At 67.4% G+C, this 18,596-nt stretch overlaps 3 protein-coding genes across 3 annotated transcripts; 1 reads left to right on the top strand and 2 right to left on the bottom strand.

Annotated features, from left to right (window-relative positions):
- The first annotated feature begins 802 nt into the window (after positions 1-802).
- On the top strand, positions 803-2,784 carry LOC136056560 (granzyme M-like). The gene is made up of 5 exons (XM_065748821.1): positions 803-1,071; positions 1,138-1,282; positions 1,491-1,739; positions 1,813-2,002; positions 2,712-2,784. The coding sequence occupies exons 1-5, from the start codon at positions 806-808 to the stop codon at positions 2,753-2,755; spliced, it is 894 nt and encodes a 297-aa protein (XP_065604893.1). The 5' UTR covers positions 803-805; the 3' UTR covers positions 2,756-2,784.
- Positions 2,785-3,167: 383 nt separating this feature from the next.
- On the bottom strand, positions 3,168-12,316 carry APC2 (APC regulator of WNT signaling pathway 2). Its single transcript, XM_065748820.1, has 15 exons — positions 12,245-12,316; positions 12,067-12,157; positions 11,809-11,968; positions 11,611-11,719; positions 11,394-11,507; positions 11,045-11,122; positions 10,353-10,433; positions 9,843-10,254; positions 9,647-9,742; positions 9,421-9,560; positions 9,257-9,334; positions 9,054-9,170; positions 8,756-8,970; positions 7,449-8,571; positions 3,168-7,337 (listed from the first exon to the last, which is right to left on the bottom strand). The coding sequence occupies exons 1-15, from the start codon at positions 12,248-12,250 to the stop codon at positions 3,261-3,263; spliced, it is 6,897 nt and encodes a 2,298-aa protein (XP_065604892.1). The 5' UTR covers positions 12,251-12,316; the 3' UTR covers positions 3,168-3,260.
- A 4,128-nt stretch (positions 12,317-16,444) lies between these two features.
- On the bottom strand, positions 16,445-17,320 carry RPS15 (ribosomal protein S15; the record flags this gene model as incomplete). The annotated part of the gene is made up of 3 exons (XM_065748850.1): positions 16,445-16,575; positions 16,880-17,114; positions 17,211-17,320. Coding segments are annotated over 3 exons (459 nt in total), but the record flags the coding sequence as incomplete, so codon positions are not given.
- Between the last annotated feature and the right edge of the window lie 1,276 nt (positions 17,321-18,596).

Below are 18,596 nucleotides of genomic sequence, written 5' to 3'. Positions count from 1 at the left end.
CCCCGCCAGCACCATGTCCACGTGCCATCGCTTCACCTATGACTTCTCCATCTGGTATTACCCCGAGGACCACGCCGTCGCCACCGTCATCGCCGAGTTCTTGAGGAAAAAGGGCTTCCAGGGTTATGTGGAGCACTGGGACCAGGTGGCTGGCACCTCGGTTGCGCTGAGTGCCACCGAGGCCATCGGTGCCAGCAGGGTGGGCATCCTCCTGCTCTCCCCCACAGCCCTGGGGGACGCGTGGTGCCGGAGGGTGTCCGAGTGGAACCTGCAGCACGTGGTGGAGCGCAGTGGCACCAGGCTGCTCCCCGTGTGCCTGGGGGTGAGGAAGGAGGAGGTGCCGCCCTTCCTGCAGCACCTCACCCAGCTGCAGTACCAGAGCCCCTTCTTCTTTGAGCGGCTGCTGCGGAGCCTGGCAGCAGCCCAGGCCGTGCCAGGAAGGCCGAGGGGAGCAGGAGCCGAGAGCTGAGGGGCAGTTGGGGGTCTGATGCTGCTGTCAGCACACAATGGTGGAGGTGGTGGGAACGAGGCACTGTGCTGGGAGCGCACTGTGGGGCACTGCAGCGGTGCCTGGGGCTGCGGATATCACAGATCCTCAATAAAGGCCTTCTTTTGGGGACTGGGATGTGATTTCCTTGGTCAGGACGGGCTGCCTGTCCCTGTGGGTGGGTTGGAGCCGTTTTTCTGTGGGCGGTGTTTCACACCTGCAGGCGTTCACGCTGCTCCCCCCCTTCCTGTACACTGCACGTCATCGCAGCCCTCTGTCCCGGCCCCACAGCATCGCTGAGCACAGGAGAGGAGCAGCATGGAGAGGAGCGTGGTTCTGCTGCTGCTGCTGCTGGCTGAGCACAGCGGTGGGGCTTACACGTCACCTGAGGGAGCAGCGGCTGCGGGATGGGCTCCCCCTCCCCTGACAGCGTGGTCACATCTGCGCATCATCGGGGGACGCGAGGCCAAGCCCCACTCCCGGCCCTACATGGTGTCAGTGCAGTCCAAGGGGGTGCACGTCTGCGGGGGAGCGCTGCTGAACCCACGCTGGGTGCTGACGGCTGCGCACTGCGTCCCGCCGAGGTGAGCACTGCGTCCCAGGGCCGGGGTTTGGAGGGGCACCGTGAGGATGTGCTCTGTGTTCTGCAGTGCCGACGTCTCCAGGATGACCGTGGTGGCGGGGCTGCACCGGCTGCAGGAGAGCAGGGACACGCAGAGCTTCGCCATCCGCACCGCCTGTCCCCACCCCGGCTACGACCGTGGGACAATGGAGGACGACCTCCTCCTGCTGCAGGTGGGGATGGTTGGTGCCAGGAAGCGCTGTCAGTGGGGGAACTCACACCGTGGGGCCGGGTGACATTTCCTTTCGCACCTCCGAGCACTTTCACATCTGGGTGACATCTCTCCCCCCCCCAATGACATCGCCCCGCTCTCCCACCCCGGCCAATGCGGTGATGCTGCAGTGGCAGCGTGCCCTGACACCGCCCCGGCCCTTCCCACAGCTGGAGAAGAAGGTGACACGCAGCAAAAAGCACCGAGCCATCGCCCTGCTGCGACGGGAGCCAGCAGCAGGCACCGTGTGCAGCCTGGCAGGATGGGGTGGGCAGCGGGGGCTGGCGGCCGCGCTGCGGGAGCTGGACGTGGCCGTGCTGGATATGAGGATGTGCAACAACAGCCGCTTCTGGAACGGCGAGCTCACACCCACCATGATCTGCTTCCAGGCCCAGAGCCGCGGCGAAGCCCCCACCAAGGTGAGGAGCCGGGGTGGCTTTGAGCAGGGGGCTGCAGCGTTTCGTGCTGTGCCGTCACCGTCACCTCCCGCAGGGTGACTCCGGGGGTCCCCTGGTGTGCGGGCGCCCGGCGGCGGTGGCGGGCGTTGTGTCCTTCAGTGGCCCCAGAGCTGCTGACCCCTTCAAGCCGCCGGTGGCCGCGTCTGTGGTGAAGCACCACGCGTGGATCCGGCGCACGCTGCGGCGCGGCTGCGTGGACGGAGCGGCCCCGGATGCTTACACAGGTTTGAGTTTAGTTTTTAATACTGTCCGGAATTGTGGTAAAATAACATCCTTAGTACATACATACAGCAACGGGGAGGGTGGGACACCACAAACCCAGCGCGATCCCGCGCCGATGGGGACGAAGCTGACGGTCACACATAGGGCAGATGGGTGGCAGTGGGGCCGGGATGGTGGCACTGACACCCGGGGCCACAGCCATGTGTGTGGGGTCCTGCACATGGGTCCTGCGCTGGGCTATGGCTGTCAGGAAGGGACGGGGTGTTCGCAGGGGCTGTGGCCCTATTTCTTGATGTAGACCCCACAGTCCCCATGTGCATCCCTGCGTCCCCTATGCATCCCTGTAGCCCCCTGCCTGTCCCTACTGGCACCTTTAGGGCTCCTGGTGACATTTGTCCCTGGGGAGCCTGCAGATAGTCACATTTGAAGGCATGAATGAGCAGTGAGGAGGGACTGGGGGACACAGGAAGGGCTGGGGAGCACTTAGGTTGAGGTGGGGGGACACTCTGCAGCCCACCCTGGGGTGCACAGAGCCAGCTGGCAGCAGGGCACGCACCTCCTGCTCGTGGGCGTAATCCAGTCCTGGGTGGACCCGTGTCCACGCTGTGCGGGCAGCTCACTGCCAGCTGTGTGCTGTGCAGGGGGGGGCCCAGACCCTTCTCTTGGGGTTGGGCACCCCAGTGCCCCCTCTGCACTCTGCATCCTCCCCAGGGCAGTCCCTCAGCCCAGTGACAAAACAGCCGGGACCCCGATGAGCACCAACGCAGACCCCTGCGAGCCCCACGGCAGCACTCAGCCAACACCTTCCTTAGGAGCAGCACAGAGGGGCCCGGCCTGGCCCCACACCTCACTCTTTGTCCCATGGGGTCCCTCCCAGCTTCGCTCTGGCTGTGTATCCCCGAGGGGAGGTGACCCCGTCCCCGCAATAAAGGCGTTGCAGTGCCTGGCGGTGCCGTGCCGGTGCGCGAGCCTGGCGTTAAGGCTTTGCTTGATGTGTTTGTGGGACGGGAGGGGGGCAGGGGGGACGCGGCCCCCGCTCACCCCAGGGCTGCAGTGCCCCGGGGACATCCATCGGCACTGAGAAGCGCTGGGCTGCAGGGATCCGTCCCCACCTGCGGGGCTTCGCCTGGTTTTCAGCACGGGAACCTTTGGAGCTGCATTGGAATAAACCCCACCGGGGTGGGGAGGGGGTCCTGGCTGTCCCACGTCTCCGTCCCCGCGGGCAGGAGCTGTCCGTCGGGGTCCGTCCGCGGCAGCCGCTCACGCCTGGATTTTCTCCACTGCTTTGTCGGCCACCGCCGGCACCGCCATGGGGCTGGGGACGTAGTTGAAGGGGGTGACGCGGGCAGCTCGGCTCGGGGAGCCGTGCCGGCTGGCGGGGAAGGTCCCGGTCTGCGCATCGTGCCCGAAGGAGATGGGCAGAGCGGCCTTGGAGGGCGGCGGGGCTTCGCCCTCACACCGCGGGCTCTCCATGGTGGGCGAAGTGCTGGAGTTGGTCTTGGTGGTGGCGAAGTCCTCGGTCTGCACCACGGCATCGCTGGTCTTCCTGGGGCCGGGGGGCGGCTCCTCGGCCGCGCTGAGCAGCGGCAGAGCGGTGGAGGGCAGCGTGCTCTGCAGGATGTGCGGGATGTCCTCGTCGCGGATGCGGCGCCACGTGCCCTTCGTCATCGCCGCCGTCGGTTTCTCCTCCGCCGCCTCTCCGGGTTTCCGCCGCCGCTGCGCCGACGCTTCGGAGCGAGCGGAGAGGACGGAGGAGGGGCTGCCGGTGCGGCGCGGCACGCTGATGTTGGGCGACGAGGAGTAGCGCTTGAAGGGCTCCGGGACGGCCGTCTTCACGGGCAGCCGGGACGGGCTCTCGGAGCTGGTCCTGCGGGGGGGCTTGGAGGCAGCGGGGGCTTTGCAGCCGGGCTGCGCCCTGGGGGTGAGCGGACGCGGGGCGGGTGCGGCGGGTTTGGCCGCCTTCAGCTCCTCGCAGCGGGATGAGCAGAGGAAGACGGTGGGGAGGGCGGCCCGGCTGCGCTGCGGGGACGCCCCGCGGGGCAGTGAGGTGAGCGGGGTGGCCGGGGCGAGCTCGGCGCGGTGCCGCAGCAGCAGGCTGGAGGACTCCTTGATGAAGGTGAGCTGCCGCAGGAAACCCGAGCGGTCCGAGTCGCTGCCGCTGGAGCGAGTGGATGACATCCGCACCAGGTTGAGCCGCCCGCCCCCTCCCCCTCCCCCGGGCGTGCTGCCCTTCGCCTTGCTGCTGCCCTCCTGCTCCTCCAGCACCGGCATGGCCGCGCGCACCGGCAGCACCTTCCTGCTGGGCTTCTGCATGAAGGGGATGCGGACGGGCGACTTCTGCGTCTTGTGCTGCCTGGGGGCTGGCGACCTGGGGGCCGTGGGCTTGGCAGGGGGGCCAGGAGGGGAGGGGGGGCTGCTCGCCTTGCCCGTCTGCACAGGGCTCTGTTTGGAAAGCTGCGCGGGTGATGGCAGCTTCTTGGGCACATGCTGGGAGGGCGTGGAGGTGCGGGACGAGCCCGAGGACGGCGGCCCCTTGGCGATGCGGGCAGGTGGTGTGGTGCTGCGCTTGGGCAGTGTGAGGTCCCCCCCCTCGGGCGGCTTCCCCAGGCGGTGCAGGCTGCGGGAACGCTGCTGGCTCAGAGAAAGGTTCTTGGGCGCTGGGGGCTTGGCCATGGGGGATTTCTTCGGGGTGGAGCGTGGGCTGGGCGCATCCTTGGCCAGGTTGGGCATGTAGATGACGGTCCGGCCGCGGAACACCACCGGCAGGTTGGGCACAGGCTTGCTCGGTGCTGGGCTCCTCTCCGCCCTCTTATTGCCCGCAGGACGAGCACTCGGTGCCTTCTTCCCCTCTGGGCGGCTCTTGGCACGCTCCCTCCGCTCCGTCTCCCGCCCGGCCGCACTCCCGGAGCGCTTCTTCTCTGTCCTGTCCAGGGAGAGCTGCAGAGTGGATCCAACCGAGAGCCCTGAGACGAAGGAGAGGATGGAGTCGGACTCAGAGGAAGGCTCCCGCGACAGCGACGCCGCAGCCTGGTGCAGCCAGGTGACGATGGAGTTGGCTCCCTCCTGGATGGCCTCCCACTCCACGCTGTCCAGGTCGGAGCCGCCGTCAGAGCCCACATCCTCGGAGCGATGCCTGCCCTCCGCCGCGCGCTCCCTTCCCGTGCTGCCCTTCAACTTCTGCTTCCTCTCCGCCGTCCTCCGCCGCGTTGAGGGCCGCCGGCGCTTGGGCATAGCGGAGCCGATGCACTTCTGCAGGAGATCATCCTCCGAATTGGGGCTGGGGGAGCGGCCCTGCGCCTGCCCCACCGCTGTGCGCTGCTGGGGGACCGAGCCACACTCCTCACCCCCGCCAGGGTTGCCATCACTCAGGGAACTCATGGAGGAGCTCAGCGAGTAGCACGGCGGTGTCTCATCGGCAATCAGGTTGTGCTGCAGCTTGCCCTTCGCCTTCCCCTTCGCCTCGGGCTCCCTCCTGGGCACGGATCCCCCGCAGCGTTCCCTCCACAGTGCCCGGCCGGGCTGTGCTCCACCCCCGGGCACCTCCCTGCCCCTCCCGGGCTCATCCGAGTCATGCTCATAGAAGCAGTAGACGGCCTCCTCGGTCGGCGTGGTGTGGCACAGCGACTGGAAGGCCACCCCGTCCTCCCGAACCCCATCCTTCCTCCCAGGCAGGCTGCAGGGCTGCATCCCGGGGCTGCTGCTCCTCCCCACCTCCAGCTCCGTGCCGGGCACGGGCTGTCCCCGCTTCCCCTCTGCACCTCTGCCCGGAGGCACAGGGCTGACCCGGCTGGAGCCCACCCTGCCCCTGCAGGCTGAGCTGGGCCGGGTGGGCGCCGCGCTGCCCGGAGTGGATCTCCGCGCTGGCGATGCTGCAGTGCCCACCTCCCGCCTCCTCCCCGTGGCCCGGGGGGGCTCAGCCTCCTCCTTGGGGCCGCGCAGGGTCTCATCGCTCAGCGAGGCAGCGCTGGAGAAGTTGACGGGGGTCCCTTCGGCTGAGTCGGTGAAGGAGTCATCGTCCTTGTACAGCTCCCGGGCGGTGGCACGCAGGTGCCTGGGGACAGCAGCGTGCGTGGGCACCAACATGTAGACGGGGACGTGGACCGGCTTCTTGGTGTGTGGATGCAGGACCTGCCCGGAGAGCAGCGAGCTCTTCACCTTGCGGAAGCGTGAGGGCATAGCAGAGCTGATGCACTCCTTCAGGATCTCAATGTCATCATCAGAGCTGGGCTCTGCCCTCCTTCGGCCCTCCAGGAGCTGCTCCTCCTGTTCCTCTCGCTCCTCACGAGCTGCGAAGTTCAGGCTGTTCTTCTCGGGGAAGGTGGGCATCAGCTTCAGCTCCACGTCCTTCTGCACGTAGTGCTCGTGCAGCGGCAGGGCACTCAGGCTGGAGGCGCACGAGAAGTTCTCGTTGGGTTTCTCCACCGTGAAGTAGACCATGGAGTCCAGGTCCTGGGGCAGCTGGAAGCGCTCCTTGAAGTCGGTGATCTCCATGAACTTCTTGACGTTGTTCTCCCATTGGATGTTGAACTGGCTGGTCTCCTTCTCGGGTGGGCAGCCCAGCTCGAAGAGCGGTGTCTTGCTGCGGCTGGGGGGCATGGTCTGCCCGGGGCTGTCGGGCAGCTCGCTGGGGCTGACGGTGCCACTGATCATCTCACTGCACGGGTCGCTCTGGATAGAGCTGGCAATGGAGGGGCTCTCAAAGCTGCCCAGCGAGCTGACGGAGCTGCAGCGGCTCATCACCAGCGGCGTCTCCTGGATGTAGTTCTCCGAGGAGCTGGAGGGTGTGTGGTCCTCCTGGCGCGAGGGGGACGCGTCCCGAAGGAAGAGCTTATCGCGTTTGGGGAGGGGGATGGTGATGGGTTGGGAGATCCCCACCGGTGTTGTCGGGCCCAGCTCTGCCTTCTCCTTCTCCTGCCTCACATCCTCAGCTTCCCCGTCCCCTTCGTCCATCTCCAGGATCTCCAGTGAGGAGTCGCTGTCCAGGTCGTTCTCGCTGTGGCTCTGCCCATCCAACACGTTGTCAGCTGAGGAGAGGGAGGAGAGGGAGCTGCAGCGGGAGAAGCAGATGGGGGTGTCCTCCACCGAATACTTCTGCACCGACTCCTGCTCGGCCGTGCTCAGGGGCTGGGCTGGCAGCTTCTCGGGGATCTTGCTGAGGGTGTCAGCTGTTTGCAGGAGGGCCGGGGGCAGCCAGGCTTGCTTCCTTCCCAGCAGCGATGGGTGGTGGCTGATGGCTGTGCCACTCTTGGCCAGGCTCCCAAGCAGGGGCACGTGCTGGTACGAGGGCGAGAGCTTGATGGTGTGCACTTGTGGGTCGGCGGGGATCTTGCCACCCAACTCCTTCTTCCTCCCGGGCTCCAGTGCTTTGGGACTGGGGAAAGTCACCGCCTTCCTGCCCCTCTCAGGCGGCTCCCTCTGCTCCGGCTTGTCCGGCTCAGCCCTGAGCACGGGGGGCTCGGGCTTGGTGCTCAGGATACTCTTGAGGTCGAGCCTGCTGGGCCGCTTCTGGTAGCGCTGCAGCTCGTCCCGGTAGTCAAGGAAAGGTGCCCTGGTGCAGGGCTTCATGTGCTCCTTGGGGCAATAGCCGTCGCTGGTGCTGCCGCTGTTGAGGCTGTCGGTGGACAGGCTGGTGTACGCCGTCTTCAGCCGCAGCAGCGCACGTGCCCGGCTCAGCCCCTCGCGCCTGGCGGAGCCGCCGGTGTCCGAGAGGCGGCACGGGGAGCAGGAGTGGGCACGCACCTCGGGCGGCTCCTCGGGGCCGTACTGCCAATCCAGACCGTGGTCCTCTGAGCTGAGGCTGAAGCTGTCGTCCGAGGACGTGTGCATGGTGGAGATGTCCTCCACCAGCTTGTCGATCTTGGCCACCGTGCTGGAGATCTTGTTGGCCAGCTTCTCGGCAGCCAGCGAGACGTCGTCCTCCGGCAGCGGCGGCTTCCTGGGCTCCGCCGCCTTTCCACCGTCGTCCTTCTCCGGCTCCGGGCACCGTCTCTGTGCCAAAGCCCGCGGCAGTGCCTGGCCCTGCAGGAAGGAGGAGCCCAGGAACATGGAGAGGACAGACGCACTGGCCGTCTCCACGCCGGTGGAGATGTTGGGCACCTCATCGTCATCGAAGCAGCCCGAGTCGGACGCGTAGTCCTTCACCAGGCTCTCCATGTGCCGCAGCGGCTTCTTGGCGCTCTGGCTCTTCAGGCTCTGCTTCTCCATGGTGTCAAAGGTCTCGGCCAGGTGCTTGGCATCCAGCTCGGCCTCCAGCGCCTTCTGCTTGCGCATGTACAGGGACGGCATGCAGGAGCCCGGCGAGACGACGGCCGTGTCCTTGTACTTGGGGGGTCGGTTGGTGAGCAGGTTGCGGAGCGCAGCCGCGCTGCCCATGGCGATCATCTTGTGCTTGGAGTGGATGAGGTTACGCAGCATGCTGACCGCCCCCAGGTCCCAGAGCAGCTCCTGGTCACGGGGGCTGCGGGCAGACAGGTTCCAGAGCGTCCCGCAGGCGTTGCTGACGATGGTGAGGCTGTGAGAGCGCAGGTGCTGCAGCAGCGTCTGCAGGCAGTTGTGGTCCCGGAGCACCTGCCTGTAGGATGGGAGGGATGGGATGGGATGGGATGGGAGGGATGGGATGGGATGGGATGGGATGGGATGGGATGGGATGGGATGGGATGGGATGGGATGGGATGGGATGGGACGGGACAGGGAGGTCCAGCCATCAGCATAACGCGTGCTCCTTCAGCCCCACACCGCATCCCTCTGCCCCCCACCTGTAGTCCTCGCGCGTGGCGATGAGGCTGGACACGTTGCGCAGGATGCCGCCGCCGCTCTCGATGATGGCCAGCGAGTTGCTCTGGCATTTGTAGGTGAGGGTGCTCACCAGGAAGCCCAGGGCCCCGTCCACGCCGCAGATGGCGGCTTTGTTCTCCGTGCTGTGTGCTGACAGGTTCCAGAGAGCGCTCAGGACGCTCTTCAGCGTGGACTCCTGCGTGGGGAGGGGGAGTTCAGCCCCAGCTGTGCCTCAGTGCCCACCCCCACCCATCCCCACCTCCAGCCCCCAGCTCTCACCTTGGCCGCGTGCAGCGCGCACTGTGTCAGCCCTGCCACGCTGCCCACCTCCCGCAGCACCTTCTTGCTGTTGATGTCAGCTCTCCATGAGAGGTTCCTCAGGATGCTCGAGACCACCTGGGAGGGCAGAGTGCACGATGGGGCACGGCACCAACCCCATGATGGGCACCGATCCCACACCCAGCAGCACCAGCAGCACCCACCTGGTGCAGCTCCTCGCTGTCGGAGCCCAGCTGGGCCACGATGGCCTCCATGCAGCCCCGGCGTGAGCACAGCGTTGCCTGTGGGGAGATATACACACTGAGCCCCGTGCTGCCCTGGTCCCACTCCCCCCCCAGCCACCCCAGCCCCCCCAGCCCCCACAGACCTTGTTGACCACGTCCCCAAAGGTGAGGTTGGTGAGGGCCATCCCCGCGTAGCGCCGCAGCGCCAGGTTCAGGGGATCACTCGTCATCTTGTGCATCTCATAGTCCACCTGCAGCAGCTCGGCCACTGCCTGCAGCCCTCCTGTGGGATGGGACGGGGTCACCACGGCCAGGACCCCCCCCCCCGGGGCAGCCGCTCCCCAGCTCTCACTCCATCCCAGCCCTTACCCAGCTCGTTCATGGCACGCCGGTACTCCTCATCGAAGGAGAGCTTCATGATGGCACAGGTAGCCTGGCAGATCTGCGGCTCGATGGGCACCGGCGCTGCGGGGACAGCGGGGAGTGAAGGGACCACCGCTGTACATCACCTCCTCCCCCAGCACACCAGCCCGTGCACACACACACACACACACAACCTGCACACCCCAGCCCGCCCTGCCCGGCCCCGTACCCGCGCTGCCCTCGGGCCCTTTGCCCCCATCCCTGCTCTGCATCTGCAGCCAGTCCCAGCAGGTCTCCGAGTAGGAGCGGATCTGCTCCAGCACGTGCAGCACCCGCATCTCCTTCTTGGCCTGCCCCTCGTCGGGCTGCGAGAAGACGATGTTGTGCAGAGCGGCGTTGGCGCGCATGCGGGCGTCCTTGGCCCCCGTGGGGCTCTCGGGGGGGCCCGGCTCCCTGTCGGAGTCGTGCAGGATCTGGATGAGCAGAGGCAGGCAGCCCGACTTGCGCATGGCCAGGCAGCTCTCCTGAGAGCTGGACATGGCCAGCAGCGTGCGCGACATGTCGTCCTTGTCCCGCGTGGCCAACATGGACAGCAGCCAGAAGACCACCTCCACCTGTGGGGGGGGGGGGGTTGGGTTAGGCATCACCACGGCCCCCACCCAGCCCCCACCCACCCACCCTCCCACCCCCACCCGGTGCAGCTGCCCCTCACCTTGCTGCCTCCCCCCTCCTCAGGGTGCGTGGGGACGTCCATGCTGCCGTCCTCCTCTGTGCCCGGCAGCTTTGTGCAGAGCTGGGGAGCAGGTGGGGGGGTTGCATCGTGCCCGCTGGTGTCCCCCCCCTCTCCCCCCTGCAGGCTGGATGCTTTCAGGGCATGAATTGTGCTGTGACACTCAGCAGGATTTGCTGCTCGCTGCACTTTCTTGAATAGCACTGCTGTGTTTAATGGGGAACACCACCACTGGAAAGAGTGGGGGGCAAAGGGAGCGGGGGGGGCAAGGGGGGCACAACGGGGATGGGAGAGACCTATGGGGCGTGAGGACAGAGCTATAGGGATGGGGGGTGACACAGAGGACGGGGGTGATGGTGAAGGGAGGTCCTGGGGTGATGGGGACCACGGGTGGGGGTGGGGGCTGTGGGGGTGGCAGTGCCCCCCCCCTCTGTCTCGCCCATTGGCAGATGCTGCCGGAGCCCCGCGGCCGCCCGCCTGCTGCTCGCCATGGCCTACTTCTCATCTCCATGGCAACTGCCCATTTCACGGTGCCCAGACACACAAAGCCACGGCTGTGCCTTCGCAGGGGGGGTGACGGGGACAGGGACGGGGACAATGGCAGGGGGCTCAGGGAGGAGGGGCTGCGCCCCGTCCCCTCCTTTCCTCGCTGTGACCCTGCCCATCCCCACTACCTGCGGCTCCGGAGGCTGCACCTTGTCCTGTGCCTCCATCAGCTCCTTGTCGATCTGCTCCAGCCGGGACGCCCGGATCTGCGCAGGAGAATGGGTGTCAGGGAGAGCTGGGACCCCCCCCGGCACCCCCAGATGCGCACAGATACACAGGGCTGCATCCCGGGGTGCCAAACGCTGGGTGCAAAGTGCCCGGGGATGGGTGCAAGGGCACTGCAAAGGGGCACTGCAAGGATGCGTGCAGCTGGGTGCAAGGATGGGGGGGGTGAGGACTGCACGGGGATGGGGAGGGCAGGATGGGGGTGGGAGGGGGGGCCTCCAGATGGGAGCAGAGGAGACCCCCCGCCCCGACCTGTGCCCGCTGCACCATCTCATCCGCCGTCCCAAAGCGCTCCTCCATCAGAGCACGGATGTGCTGCGCCTCAAACTGCAGCTGCTGCCGGATGAGATCCATCTGCATGGAGAACTGCGGGGGGGGGGGGGGTGAGCACAGGGCCGGGTGAGGAGAGGTGGAGGGGGGGCAGGACCCCCCAATCCCCACCCCACCCCCCCCATGGATCCCCGCTCACCGTCTCCACGTGGGGCAGCTCCTCCAGGCGCTTGGAGAGGCTCTGCAGCTGAGCGTAGTACCACACCTTCTCCTTCTCCTCCTTCTCGATCTCCCCCAGCAGGAAGCACCTGGGGAGGGGTGGGGGGGGGGGGCACAGCCCCTCTTAGCGCTGCCCCACATGGGGACGTCCCTATCCCCACACCCCAACCCCACTCACCTCTCCCGGTCGAGCTCCTCCAGCAGCCGCAGCGTGGCCCGGCCCACGTCCCCAGCGCTGTCCCCGTGGGGGGGGCAGTGCTGCGGGCTGTCCTCCCCGGCCCCCGCTGCCACCTCCGGGAACTTGAGGCTGTAGAGGCTGCTGACGTCCATCTGCAGAGCTGGGGACGGGGATGGCAACGCACGGGGGGGGAGGGGGGGGGGCTCGATCCGTCTCCCCACAACCCCCACCCCCCCCATCCTCCAGGGTGGCACCCACCTTTCAGCTGCTCCAGCACCTCCGTCTGCCCCGAAGACACCATCACCCGCGCCTCCTGCTCCAGCTTGCCCTGCAGGTGCTTCAGCACCTCCTAAACACACACATTCGGGGAGTAGGAGGGGGGGGGGGGAGGCGCCGGCGTGCACAAAGCCCCCTAGCCCCCCAGTCCCCATCTCACCTTCATGTCCGAGGTCTCATTCTCCAGCTTGGAGAGGTGCTGGGAGTTGTCCTGCAGCTCCCGCCGGAGGTGGCTGTTCTCCCTGCGCAGAGCCTCCACCTGCCGCACCAGCTGCTCGTACGAGGCCGCTCCGGACATCTTCAGCTCCTCCAGCGCCTGCGGGGCAAAAAGGGGGGGGGGGGGGGGGGGAGGTGGGGGGGTCATGGGCCGGGGGCATTCCCTGCATCCAGCTCTGGAATGGAGGTCCCCAGTGCCCCCCCCCCCCCCCCCCCCCGCCCTCATGGGACGGACCCCAGCGCTCTGCTGCCTTTGTGTCGCTTTTGTCTGCGCTCTCTCTCTGACATTCCGTCGCTTTGTTCCCACCCGCCCCCCCCCTCTCCTCCCCCCCCCCCCGGATCCATCCAAGTCCCCTTCCCCATACTGGGACCCCTCGCACCTGATGGGGGCACCCGGCGCTGCCACACGTGGCTGAGGGGGGGTGAGGGTTGGGGGATGCAGATAGGGATGGGGACAGGGGTCTCTGTGCCCCCCCCCCATGCATTGCTCCGGCGGTGGCAGTGAGCACACCCTGTTTCTCCCTCCCCCTGCTCATCCCCCCCCTCCCCACCCCCCCGTGGCCCCACAGCGCGGGGTTGGGGACGCTGGGTGCCCGGGGCAGTGGTTGGGATCGATCCCCGTGTGCTGCCTTTGTTCTTTTCCACCCCACGCTCCCCCCATGGCTCACGGAGCCCTTTTGTAGCCCCCCCCCGGGGCAATGCCATTCCCACCCCTTCCTCCACACACCCTAAGAACCGCAGACCCCACAGCGAAACAAAGACCCCCATGGTGTGACGCCCCCCTCCCCCCACAGCACTGTGGGGTGGCAGAGAACCCCCCCCGGGAAGGGGATAACCCCCAGGGAGCTCTGGGCACTGCTGTGGGGCAGTGGGGTGGGGTGCGGTGAGAGGGAGCCCAGGGCATGGGATTGCAGGAGGCGGCCGCAGAATGGGGGGGGTGGGATGCGGGGGGAGGGATGCGGAGCACGGGGATGCGGGAGGAACAATGGCGGCGGAAGGATTTCAAAGGAAGGGTGTGGGATGCGGGATTGACGGTTGGGGGGTGTAGGATGAGGGATGCAATGTGAGGGATGCGGGCCCGGCACAGCCTCCTGTTGCCATGGCGACGGGCGATGGGATGGTGCGGGCGACCCTTCCCAGCAGATCGTAGGTGGCAGTGGGGGACGCTGTGGGGTCGGTGCCGGGGGCTCCCACGCGCGGTGCTGTGTCACGCTGCAGCTCGGAGGGGCTGAGACGTGCGGTGCTGGGCACCGCCTCATCACACAGCGGGGGAAACTGAGGCACAGAGCCGCCCCCCACCCCAGGACCCCATCCCCACAGATCTGCAGTGAGAGCTCTGACTTTGGGGTCCGGGACGCTGCTGCAGCAGACAGCGATTGGGTAGAGTCTGGAGGGCACTGCAGCCCCACTGCGGGGCGAGGACACTACGTGGGATCCCGTGGGATCCCCTCCCAGCTCGGGGAGGGGCTGTTGGTGCAGCCTCGGGGCTGGGGCACCCCGCACTGCCCGCTCCCCCCGGCTTCTGCCCCATTCTTGCCCTAATTGTGGCTGGGGGGGGGGTGGGGGGGGGGAATATCTGCGGATCCGAGCTCTGAACTGAACGCAGTGACTCCGGCGGAGCTGGAGATCTGCAGCCGGTGGGGAGGGGCTGCACGCAGCACCTGCAGTTGTGAAGCAGCAGAACGTGGTGGGGAGGGGGGCCGGGCTGCAGTGCGGGGCCCGGAGCTGCAGCTCTGCTCCTGTACCCCCCCCCCCCCTCCCCTCCGGGCCCCCGGACAGCCACGTCCCATCAGACCCAGTGCTGCATCGTGGCCCCGGTGTCACCCACAGGCTCCACGCTCTGGGGCTGTGTTCCCAGTGGGGCACCCAAGGGTGATGCAACGGCTCAAGGCCTCCAAAATGTGGCAGTGACCCCTCAGTACTGGCCAAGAAGGCAGGAAACGGGCAGCCAAGGCCACTGCAGGACCTTGGGGGGGGAGGGGGGGGGGACAGCAGCAGAATGAACACCGCACTGCTCTGCTCCTTGCACCCGCTCCCCTGCATCGCTCCGCTGCAGCACTCACTGCACCACGCATCCTCGGCCTGGGTGGACTCAGGCAGGGTTTTGGGGCCACGTACCCCCCGTACCCCCGCACACCTCAGCTCCCCGCAGCCCCATAGCGGTGGCGGTGTCACAGCGGGGACAGCCCCGGTGCTGCAGCAGCCCCAGCTGAGCCCCACCGGCGGCTGCTGCTGCTCACAGCCCCCCAGGGACGTTAACCAAACCGTGCTGTTGTCCCCAGCTCCTCCGATCGACACGGCTGCGAGCACGACCCAGGGGACCCCCAACCACAGCAAACCATCCCCCTCCCCCCTTCCCCAAACTGCCGGGAGTCAGACTGCTGCCCCCCCCCCCCCCCACCGCCGTGTTGCACACGCATGCACAGCGCTGCACACACATCACAGACAAAAGATGAGCTCTGGGGACCCCCCCCCCCCCCCCACACACACACAAACACACACCAGGGATTCCAACGTGGGGACCCCCAACCCCCCCCCCCCCCCGGGACAGGTGCTGAGGCACAGTGGGGGATGCAGGGTGGGGTGAGAAGGGGAGGGGGGGCAGTGCTGAGGGGGGGCAGGGGATATTTGAAGGGTGAAGATGATAAGGGCAGGGTGGGGGGGTGCACTGCAGGGATGGGAGATGCAGATCGGGGTGAGGGCTGCCACCGGAGGGGGGGGAGTGATGCTGAGATCCCCCCCGATTCCACCCCCCCCCCGCGCTGTCTCCCACCTTCGGGGCACAGAATGGGGATGAGGACGATCCGCTCGATGCCCCCCCCCACCTCCCCCCATCAAGCTCGGGGGTCTCCCGCAGACCTCCCGCATTGTCCCCGCACCCCCAAGCCGCCCCCCACCCCCGGGAATACCCGGGATGGAGCCGCGCCCCGAAGACGGTGGGGATGGAGGTGGGGGGGGAATGAGGGAGGGTAGGTCCGGGGGGGGGGCAGCAGGTGCGACCCTACCTCATCCCCGGCCGAGGGGGCGGCGGCGCGCAGGAGGGCGAGCAGTCCGCGCAGCCCCATCCAGCCGCATCCCGGCCCCGCTCCGCCGCGACTGCGCCGCCCCCCCGCCCCCCCCCACCCCCCCGGGCCGCGATCTTCCAGCGGAGCCGCCGCCGTTAGAGGGCAGCAGTCGGAAACGGAGCGCCGTTCCCCCCCCCCACTTCAACCCCTCCCCCCCCCCAGGGCTTCCATCCCCACCCTGTGCCCCCCAGCCCCGCGTTTTAAAGCCTCTTAACCAGGGTCGGGGGGGGGGGGGGGGGGAGAACCCCTGCGCCGATCCCAGAGGGCAAACGGCCCCGGAGGGGCGGGGTGGGTGCCTCGGGTCTTGTGTCCCCCCCCCCCCCCCCAAGACCGACAGCGGGCACCCCTCGCGTGTCCCACGCCCCGGGTGCGGCCCCGCTCCCCCCCCCCCCCGCAGTGTTCCCGCAGCAATGCGGGGTACAGAGCTCCGCTGGGGCTGCAGCCGTGGGGCGGCGACACCTCGAGCTGTGACACCGCGGCCCCCGAGCCCGGCATCCCCGCGGGGACGAGATCCGGGAGCACCGGAGCCAACAAAAGCGAGGGGCCGCGCCCCGAAGCGGCGGCAGACGGAACGGAGCGGCCCCATCAGCCCCCGCCCGTCTGCGGGCACAGAGGGAGGCACCAAACCCCAGAGCAGCGGGCACAGGAGAGCCCCCACCCCGCAGAGATCTGAGGCAGCACAAGCAGCGCGGGATGGGGCCACAGAGCGACTCCTCCAGTCGCAAAACGGCCCCTGAAGCAGCCGACAAAGAGCTGAAAGAATTCAGCACCCCCAACCTGAAACGGGGAGCCCAGGGGAGCAGGGTCCGCCCCACAGCAGTCCCCGTGCCACGAGTGGCACTCACTGCGTCCCTGCAATGCCCCACACACAGAGCAAAACCTTTCCAGCACAGACTGGGGGGTGTCAGTCACGCGAAGATCCCACTCGGAGCACAGTGTGCTGCGTGTGTTTACCAAAGGGGTGCAAACCCATGGAGCAAACACTCATCTGGGACACCCTGAGGAACCCTCGCAGAGGTCTCCCCCCACTCAGAGCCACCTGGAGGGGGGAACTGCTTTTATTTACACACACAACGAGCTGCACGAAGCTGTCGGTTTATTTCAGTGGGATGAACCTGGAGGAGTGGGTGGCACCGATCCCGGGCCGGCCGTGCTTCACCGGCTTGTAGGTGATGGAGAACTCCCCCAGGTAGTGACCGATCATCTCGGGCTGCAAGAGAAGCAGAGCCGGGCGTTAGGGAGCACACAGGACAGCTCTCAGCTGTGCCCCACGCCAACCAAAGCCGTTCAGCTGCAGCACTCAGGAAACGCTGCACGGGGAGCAGGCTCAGGGCGTGCCGGCTGCTCGCGGGGCCGAGCAGGACACGGAGCTCCCTCTGCCCCCCGCAGGATCCGGTCAGTACGTTTTGAGGTCGGGACCGAAGCCCTCATGGAAACGTCATTCAATCCAGGCGGTGAGATCGCATCGCACCGCCGTTATTCCACTCCGCACCACCCCCGGGGCCGACCCTCACCTTGATCTCCACCTGGTTGAAGGTTTTGCCGTTGTACACGCCCACCATGCTGCCCACCATCTCGGGGAGGATGATCATGTCCCGCAGATGGGTCTTCACCACCTCGGGCTTCTCCATGGGCGGTGCCTCCTTCTTGGCCTTGCGAAGGCGCTTCAGCAGGGAGTGCTGCTTTCGGCGCAGCCCTCGGTTGAGGCGGCGGCGCTGCCGGGCGCTGTACAGCTGCATCAGCTGCTCGCTGCAACGCACGGACGCGCTGAGCCCGCGCTCCCGGACCACCCCGCCCCGCCCCACGGCCCGATCGGCCCCGCGGGGCGCCCACTCACGCACTCACTAGGACATATCGAGGAGCTGATCCAGGTCCACTCCTCTGTAGGTGAATTTGCGGAACGTTCGCTTCTTCTTCTGCTCCACTTCCGCCTGCGGACAACGGCGGCCGCGGGGACGCGGCGGTCAGGAGCGCGGGAGCCCCGGCCGCGGAGCCCCAGCGCCCGCCCGCCCCCCGCCCCCCGCAGCGGAGCCCCTGAGCCCCGGGGGGGGGCGGCCCCGTGGCGGATGGAGCCCGATGAACGCCGCCCCCCCCCGCCCGCACGCACCATCTTGTCCCTGCTCTGCGCGGAAAAGGGAAGCGGAAGCGGCGGATCTCGCGAGAGCGCCGGCGGAGAGGAAGTGAAGCCATCCTCGCGCTGCGCTTCCGCCCTTACCGTCCTTAAAGGGGCCGCGGCCCTTTAGGAGCGGAGGCGCGCGGCGGAGAGGGTTTTAGGGCGGGCGAGGGGGGGAGGAGGAGGAGACGGAGCCCGAGGATGGGTGGCCGTCCAGAAGCAGAAACGTGGGTTACTGACACATTCCAGTGGGTGGCACTGTGAAACTGTTCCTTCCCCGCTGGCCCAGGGGGGGACCCACCGTCCCGGGGCACCGTCCCCTCAGTGCTGCGGCCACGTGGAGCGGGCTGCAGCCATCCGCCAGCCCCCCCTCTCCTGATCCAGGCAGCGGCCTTCAGCTTCCAGTGACGGATCTTTGTCTGCTGTGCCGTGCTTCCCACGGGACGGGCGTTTGCAGCTCATTCAGCGGTTCAGGGCTCCTCGAGGCGTGGCAGGCACGCGTGGGCTCACGTCAGCACAGCTCGGTGCAGTTTGTTCCTGGGCACAGCAGCTGACGCCAACGCGGGAGATGAAAGCAGAGTACCAACTTCAGCTCTGCTTCCACCCTGCGCCTCCCGGACGCGCGGCAGTTTGTGTTATCCCATTATCCACGGTGTGTTTCACAAAGCAGGAACTCACAACGTGACTTGTAAGCCTCCCCAGCCCTGAAGGCGGAGCCCCGAAGCACCGCAGCCTCTGTGCTCATGGAAGGAACCAGAAGCTGAGCCATTGGGATCCATATGGAATGGGAGCGGGACGACCCAAACCTTCAGAGCAGATACCTCTCCACTCAAAGCCCATCATCCCAGGGCAACCCAGCACGTCCCAGTTCCACCCCAAGGCTCTGAACTCAAAGTGGTGCTGAACGCTTCCAACAGCGTGCCACCCATCCCTGGAGAGCTCAGCCCTATTAACCCCCTATTAACCACAGGGGTCCCAGCAGCTGAGGCCGGGTGCACACCCCCAGGCTGAGCAGCTCTGACCTTTGAGGGCTCAGCAGCTGTGGGCTGCAGAGCTGCACTTGGAGGCTATGAGCCTGCAGAGGAGCAGCACCAGCGATGCTGTGTCAATGGACTTAA

The sequence above is a fragment of the Cyrtonyx montezumae genome, unplaced genomic scaffold (genome assembly GCF_038088225.1).
Source record: "Cyrtonyx montezumae isolate F1298 unplaced genomic scaffold, pur_monq_1.0 scaffold_51, whole genome shotgun sequence".
NCBI classification, from domain to species: Eukaryota; Metazoa; Chordata; class Aves; order Galliformes; family Odontophoridae; genus Cyrtonyx; species Cyrtonyx montezumae.
The sequence above is the reverse complement of the archived record's forward strand: the minus strand, read 5'-3'. Positions and strand labels throughout refer to the sequence as shown.

Excerpts from the sequence above, each read along its gene's own strand:
- LOC136056560 (XM_065748821.1), top strand. The coding sequence starts at position 806 with ATGGAGAGGAGCGTGGTTCTGCTGCTGCTGCTGCTGGCTGAGCACAGC. Across the intron at positions 1,283-1,490 it reads ACGACCTCCTCCTGCTGCAG|CTGGAGAAGAAGGTGACACG; the intron begins GTGGGGATGGTT and ends CCCTTCCCACAG. Across the intron at positions 1,740-1,812 it reads GCGGCGAAGCCCCCACCAAG|GGTGACTCCGGGGGTCCCCT; the intron begins GTGAGGAGCCGG and ends CACCTCCCGCAG.
- APC2 (XM_065748820.1), bottom strand. Across the intron at positions 8,971-9,053 it reads GCGCGCTGCACGCGGCCAAG|GAGTCCACGCTGAAGAGCGT; the intron begins GTGAGAGCTGGG and ends CTCCCCACGCAG. Across the intron at positions 7,338-7,448 it reads GCACCAAGCCCGAGCCCCCC|TTGGGTGGCAAGATCCCCGC; the intron begins GTGCTCAGGGCT and ends AGGAAGAAGGAG.